Source organism: Aotus nancymaae, unplaced genomic scaffold (assembly GCF_030222135.1).
Source record: "Aotus nancymaae isolate 86718 unplaced genomic scaffold, 86718_ANA_hifiasm-v0.15.2.pri h1tg000008l, whole genome shotgun sequence".
NCBI lineage: Eukaryota > Metazoa > Chordata > Mammalia > Primates > Aotidae > Aotus > Aotus nancymaae.
In genome coordinates, this window is record NW_026988419.1 from 46,414,014 (window position 1) to 46,421,748 (window position 7,735).

The 7,735-nt window shown below is 38.2% G+C and overlaps 1 protein-coding gene across 1 annotated transcript; it reads right to left on the reverse strand.

Annotated features, from left to right (window-relative positions):
- Positions 1–6,145: 6,145 nt before the first annotated feature.
- On the reverse strand, positions 6,146–6,358 carry LOC110568366 (small ribosomal subunit protein uS14-like). The gene has a single exon (XM_064372842.1). The coding sequence runs from the start codon at positions 6,331–6,333 to the stop codon at positions 6,163–6,165; it is 171 nt and encodes a 56-aa protein (XP_064228912.1). The 5' UTR covers positions 6,334–6,358; the 3' UTR covers positions 6,146–6,162.
- Positions 6,359–7,735: the final 1,377 nt, after the last annotated feature.

The window sequence follows — 7,735 nt, forward strand, 5'->3', positions numbered from 1 at the left end:
ATAAAAGGTATTATAATTAAAAGGAAGAAATAAAACTGTCTTTGTTCACAGATGACATGAATGTCTAGGGAGAAAATCGAAAAGAATCAACAAACCTCCTCCCTACTCTTGGAATTAATAGGAATTATAGCAATGTTGCAGGATATAAGGTTAATACAGAAAAGGCAATTCCTTTCCTATGCAACATTCATTAATAAGTGGAATTATAATTAAAAACACAATACTGGCTTGGCACAGTGGCTCACGCCAGTAATCCCAGAACTTTGGGAGGCTGAGGTGGGTGGATTGCTTGAGGTCAGGAGTTTGAAGACCAGCCTGACCAACATGGTGAAACCCCATCACTACTAAAATACAAAAATTAGCTGGGCAAGGTGGTGGGCACCTGTAAACCCAGCTACTAGGGAGGCTGAGGCAGGAGAATTGTTTGAACCCAGGAGGCAGAGGTTGCAGTGAGCCGAGATCGCTCTACTGCACTCCAGCCTGGGTGACAGAGTGAGATTCTGTCTCAATAAATAAATAAATAAAATAAAAACACAATACCATTTATATTAGCACCCCAAAAATGAAACACGTAGGAATAAATCTAACAAAATATGTACAAGATCTGTATGAGGAAAACTACAAAACTTTGATGAAAGAAATCAAAGAACTAAATAACTAGAGAGACATTCCATGTTCACAGACAGGAAGATTCAATATGTCAAAATGTCAGTTCTTCTCAATTTAATCTATAAGTTAAATGCAATGCCAATCAAAATCCTAGCAGGAGATTTTCTGGATATTGATAAACTCAATATCCAGCCCCTAGAGTTTATATGAAGAGGCAAAATACCTAGAATGGCCAACACAATATTGAAGGAGAACAAAGAACACTGATTATAAATGACTTCAAGATTTACTACAAACCGAGAGTAATTAGGCAGTGTGGTACTGGTAAAAGAACAGACAAATAGGTCACTGAGACAGAAGAGAAAGTCCAGAAATAGATCCACATACATATTTTTCCATTGCCAACTAATTTTTGATAAAGGAGCAAAGGCAGCACAATAGCACAAAGATAGTCTTTTCAATAAATGGTGCTGAAATATCTGGATAGCTACATGCAAAATATATATATACATCTAGATATATATATATACACACACACACACTGACCTTACACCCTTCACAAAGTTTGATCAAAACAGACCATACACTAAATGTAAAATGCAAAACTATAAAACTATTAGATGATAACATAAGAGAAAACCTAGATTACCTTGGTTATCGTAATAACTTTTTAGATGCAACACCAAAGGTACAATCCATGAAAAAAGAATGGTAAGCTGGACTGCACTAAAAACTTCCGCTTTGTGAAATACACTGTCAAGGAAATGAGAAGACAAACCACAGACTGGGAGAAAATATTTGTACATACATGTAATAAAGGACTACTAAGCAAAATGTACAAACAATTTTTTTTTTTTTTGAGACAGAGTCTTGCTCTGTTAGGCTGGAGTGCAGTGGTATGATCTCGGCTCACTGTAGCCTCTGCCTTCTGGGTTCAAGTGATTCTCCTGCCTTAGCCTCCTAAGTAGCTGGGATTACAGGCCCACACCACCATGCCCAGCTAAGTTTTGTATTTTTAGGTGAGATGGGGTTTCACCATGTTGGCCAGGCTGGTCTCGAACGCCTGACCTCAGGTGATCCACCCACCTCAGCCTCCTAAAGTAATGGGATTATACTCAAGAGCCACCATACCTGACCCAAAACATACAATCAATTCTTAAAACTCAACAATAACAAACATCACAATTTTAATATGGGCAAAAGACTTGAATAGACAACTCACTGAAGAAGATATATAAAGGCAAATAAACATATGAAAAGATGCTCCACATCATATGTCATTAGAAAACTGCAGATTATAATGAGCTATCACTATACACCTATTAGAGTGGCCAAAATTCAAAATACTAACACCACCAAATGCTGGCGAGAATGTGGAGCAACAGAAACTCCCATTCACTGCTGGTGGGAAGGCAAAGTGGTATATCCACTTTGAAGACAGCTTTGCAATTTCTTATAAAGCTAAGCATATCATATGATCCAGAAATTGTGCTCCTTGGTATTTGTGCTCCCAAATGAGTTAAAAGCATATGTGTACACAGAAACTTGCACATGGATGTTTATAGTAGCTTCATTCATAATTCCCAAAACTTGGAAACAACCACAATGTCCCCCAGTAGGTGGTGCATCCAGACAATGGAATATTATTCAGTGCCAAAAAGAAATGAGCTATCAAGTTATAAAATGACATGAAGGAAACTTAATGCATATTATTAAGTGGAAGAAGTCAATCTAAAAAGGTTATGTACTGTATGATTCCAAGGATATGACATTCTGGAAAAGGCAAAACTATGAAGACAATAAAAGGATCAGTGGTTGCCAGGAATTAGGTGGGAGAGAGGGATAAATAGGAGGAGCACAGAGGATTTTAAGGGCAGTAAAACTACTGTGTGATACTATAATCATTGGTACATATCATTATACACTTGGCTGGGCATGGTGCCTCATGCCTGTACTTTGAGAGGCCAGGTGGGAGGATCCCTTGAGGCCTGGAGTTCAAGACCAGCTTCAGCAACATGGTGAGACCCCCATCTCTACAAAAAATGGAAAAAAAAAAGTTATTTGGGCATGTTGGCATGTGCCTGTAGTCCCAGTTACTCAGGAGGCTGAGGTGGGAGTATCTCTTGAGTTCAAGAGTTCAAAGCGGCAGTGAGCCATGATTGCACCACTGCACTGCAGCATGGGTGACAGAAAAAGACTGTTTTAAAAACAGACAACCCCCCCAAAACCCCATGTAATTATACATTTGTTCAAACCCATAGAATATACACCAAGTGTGGACGCTAGTGTAACCTATGGACTTTGGGGTGATAATGTGTTGATATAGGTTCATGAATTGTAACCTATGTGTACCACTCTAGTGCAGGGTTTTGAGAGTGGAGAAGGCTGCACATATCTGGGCTTAGCAAGGATGAGAAATTCTGTGCCTTCCACTTAATTTTGCTATGAATCTAAAAGTCATCTGAAAAATAAAGTCTATTAAAAACAAAACAAAACCCAGAAACAAACACAACAAAGAGACTTCCTGGACCTCACATCCCTTCCAGCCACCATCCCATTTCTCTGCTCCATCTTACAGAAAAACTCAAGGATTGCCTATGCTCACTAGCTATCTTTATTTCCTCTTCCCATTCCCTCTTGAGTCTGTTCCCACTAGGCTTTTGCCCTCACTATTCCACTGAAACGTGGGCAATTCTGAGTCTTCATCTTACTTGAAATGTTAATAGCTTTGACACCAGGACACTTCATCTTTCCTGATCCACTTACTTCACTTCATTCCTGGGACACTCGTTCACCTTCTCCATTATGGGGCACTCTTTCTCAATTTCCTTTGTTACTGTCCCCTGATGACCCTAAATGCTAAGCATTGGAGTGCTTCTAGTTCAGTCCTTCATCTTTTCTCCATCTACACTTACTTTCTTGGTGATCTCATTCAGTCTCGTGGTTTTTAAATCCTGTTAAGAACTGAGGACACATCAATTCAAAATACCTCATTTATTGAGTTGTAGTGAAGATTAAATGAATTAATGTAGATTAGGCACTTATAACTGCCTGGAACAGAGTAAGTACTTTATATAATCAGCTATAAACTTGTAAGCTAATAGGCATCGCAAATGTCACAAATTCAAAACCAAGCTTCCAATTTTTCTCCCTTAAACTCCCCCTCCTGCAGACTTTTCTCAAATACCTATTGCTTCCTATCATATTCTGCATCTAGTCTATGGGAAAATCCTAGTGGCTCTACTTTCAAAATATACTCAGAATTCAAATTCTTTCCAATAACTTACTACATCCTCATTCAAGGTATAACTATCTTCCACCTGTTTTGTTGTAAATGTACTAACAAGTCTCTGTGCTTTCTCTTGTTTCTCTGTGGTCAAGTTTAGCATGGCAACCAGAGTGATTCTTATAAAATGTGAAATCATGTCACTATTTTTCCAAAATCCTCGTCTTATTCAGGGCCATAGCCAATATCCCTGCAATGCCCTGTAAGGACCTGTATTAATTGGCCTTTCGATCTTTCTCTGATCTTGTGTCCTACCACTCTGTGTGATCACTCTACTTCTGCCACACTAGCCTTCTTGCTAATGTGTTTGTCATTAGAGTGTTATATTAGGTTGGTGCAAAAGTAATTGCAGTTTGTGCCAGCACTTTTAATGGTAAAAAAATTATATCAGTGTGTAATATACCAAGTATATTCCTTACTCCCTTACCTTTGCATTTGATTTCCTTCTTTCTGGTATGTTCTTCCCCCCAGATGATCTGCTCAAATGTCTGCTCATCCTCTCTTGCTTTCTCCATTATCTCTCTCAAATAGTGTTCCTTTCTCTCCTGCATCATCAGGGCCACTAAGGGACAACCCAGCCTGTGCCCTAAGCAAAAACTACAAAATCAGGTTCTTGATGAGATCCTCTGAGCATAGATCAAGTCTTGCCTATTGATGGATTCAGTTATAGGAAGCAATCATGCCTTTAGAGTTTATTATAATATTCAGCAAGTTCTTCAAACTTGGGAGGTGATATGCATGAAAAAATCATTATTAGTAGTATACTTTAATCATAATTTGTTATTGTTATTTTAATGTGATGGAATTGTATAATGATTCATATTAGAAAGAGATGTATAATTTGCTTAAATAGAGGATGGAGAAATGCATGGCTTAATCTTTTCTTCTGGAAACATGATTATATTGTACAACATCAAAAGAAGTGATAGAAGAGAGGGCACGGAGACAAAGAAAAGGGAGCAGACAATTATAAACAATCAGTCTTTGTGCTAAGTACTTCATATGCATTTTCTTCTTCAAAACTCAGCATCCCCAGGGCGAGTCTTTTTCTCCTCATTTTACAGATGATGATGGTCAGAAGGTTATGGTCATCCAGCTATTAATGGGGAAGAATCAGGATTTGTGACTGGGGTTGTGTTACTCCAAAACCTATCCTTTTGCCATTTTGCCATGCTGAGTTTGGTTTTTAAATCTTTCTACAACAAATAAGTCTTGTTTATTGAGTCAGTGAGTGAAGCCAGAAACCAAGTGGAAAAAAGAGTTCTTTTCAGTCTGCAAATGTCAAGGGTGATAATATGTAGCTGTGCTCTTACCATTAAGCTCAAAACCTTGCAACTTAGGCTTCTGTAAAAATACGAGGAGGGGAAGAAATTTTCCATCAGCATTTCTGAATGTATTAAAGAACTATGAAGTGTTACTGCACACAGTTACAATATCCCACCTCTTTTTTGGAATCCATTCTATGATGGAGAAAGATACGAGTCAACTATAAATAGAATGCATTAACTCATCTGTTCTTGCCAGAAGCAGTGAAATTTAGTATCTAGGGTAAGGGCAGATTTAAGGGTCTCCCTGAACTTAGTTTTCAATGGGCAAAGAATTTTGAAGTAGTGTATATCTAAGAAATTATGATTATTCACTGTATTATGATACAGATTGTGGCTTAAACTGTATCATATTAGAAATAATTCAAGAAAAACAATGTGATACTGTCTCTGGAGAGATTAACCTTAAGCTACAGGAAAAAATATACAGTTAATTCATTCAAGTCAACATTGTTTACTAAGTGCCTATTTGTACTTTGAACTCAGCTGGATACTATGAATAAAGAGCATGGTGTACTCAAACTACTCCATAGCCCTAGAAATCCTTCAGGGACCCTTCTTCTTTTGTGAGTTCCCAGGCAATGCGAAAGCTACTTGGGATGAGTTATATCCTGGGCACAAAGAAGTAATTTAAGTTGGCCAGCTCCACTCCTTCACGGAGCAAGAAGAATTGAAATAAGGGAAGGGTATTCTTTTTTAACCCTTTGCATAACCAACCTAAATATAATCCTTTAAATATCTCCTAAAATAGTTGGTCTTACACATTATTTTTTGAATCTGTATGAAAATACATATTCCCAGTACTTAGAGATACTTAGAAATGGATACAAGAGTTTTCTTTTTTCTTTTTTTTTTTTTTGAAGGGTTTTTAAAACTGTTTATGTACAAAGAACTATCATGGTTTTTCATGGCAGATGTCTTGGATAATCCTTTGAAGATCAATTAGTGCAACTTAATGAAACCTATATCCTTCGCGTACTGACGGAAACACTGGTGGCACATATTGAGACCATATATCCGGATCAAACCCTGCCGGTTTGAACAGACTCGACAAGAGCGAGAACCCTGGCCGAATTTTCGCGGGTGGCTCCAGTACAGCTGCTGGTGACCCATCTTGCTCTCAGAAAGGCAACGAGGGAAAAGGCACAATAATTTTCTAATAATTCTTCTGGATACATGTATGTTTAAAAAGTCAACATTCTGGTTTTTTATTGGGACAGCTGGTCTGCAAGCTTTATTGTTGACATTCTAGTTACTTTAAGTTTGATAGCCATGTTTTCCTTTTAGATTCAATGTTTAATTCGTTTGTTGCTGAAACTGTCCTCACTCCCATTCAACTTTTGTGCTGTGCCAAGAACATGTTTTAATCTATATAAATCTTTTGCCTTTTGTTCCTGCTCTCTCAAGAATTTGCAATAGTAGTCACCCTCCATTTGGGGCCACTAGTGTGTTACTGTGCTACCCTTTCATATGATAAGGAAGTTGTTCATGGTGTTATATCATACAGTTAGGAGTTTCCAAGAAAAAGTTTATTCAATTCCAAATCAACCACACCTTTCAATACACACATACAGCAGTGTCTGTACATGGATGGGAAAAATACTTGGAAAACAAGACTACAATACTCTTGCAGGAGAAGGAAGATGACACATTGGCTATGAATTTTTACTTCTGATGCCAAAAGGGCCCTTCTGCCTGCACTTTTACACTCTCCAATCCACTTTGGGGTTTTGAGGGTCCAGTTTCAAGAAACCCTTATCAGTTCTGGCAGCCTTGCCTTGCTTGTATGGTTTCTGGAGTTTGGGTGGGGCATCTATGCTTGTTGTGAATGTGCCAATCTGTGAGGCAATTTTTAGGGACCCTAATAAGCAAGGAATTATGACTACTACATAATTTTAATCTTTTTTTTTCTTTTATGAGACAGAGTCTCACTCTGTCGCCAGGCTGGAGTGCAATGGTACGATCTTAGCTCACTGCAATCTCTGCCTCCTGGGTTCAAGTGATTCTTCTGCCTCAGCCTTCTGAGTAGCTGGGACTACAGGCACGTGCCACCAGGGCCAGCTAATTTTTTAATTTTTAGTAGAGATGGGGTTTCACCATGTTGGCCAGGATGGTCTTAATTTCTTGACTTCGTGATCTGCCCGTCTTGGCCTCCCAAACTGCTGGAATTACAGGTGTGAGCCACCGCACCCAGCCCATATTTTATTCTTTAACAGCCATGGGACATACAACTTTTGTCAGTTTGTGGTCTGTGTATAAGTTGGGCGGCATTCATGGAAACATTTTTTCTCTCTCTCCTTACATACAATATGTTGAGATACATATTCAAACATGTAACTCCAAAACATATTTATGGTAACATCTTCCACTTTAGTGGGAACTATTAAGCTCCAATATGATATTGCTATTTTTCAGAAAGAAAAGCCTAAGATAATGGTTGAAAGACCTAGACAGTTGACAGAAATTAATTTGGAATCGAGGTAAACACTGGAAACATGTTTTTTCATTTTCATGT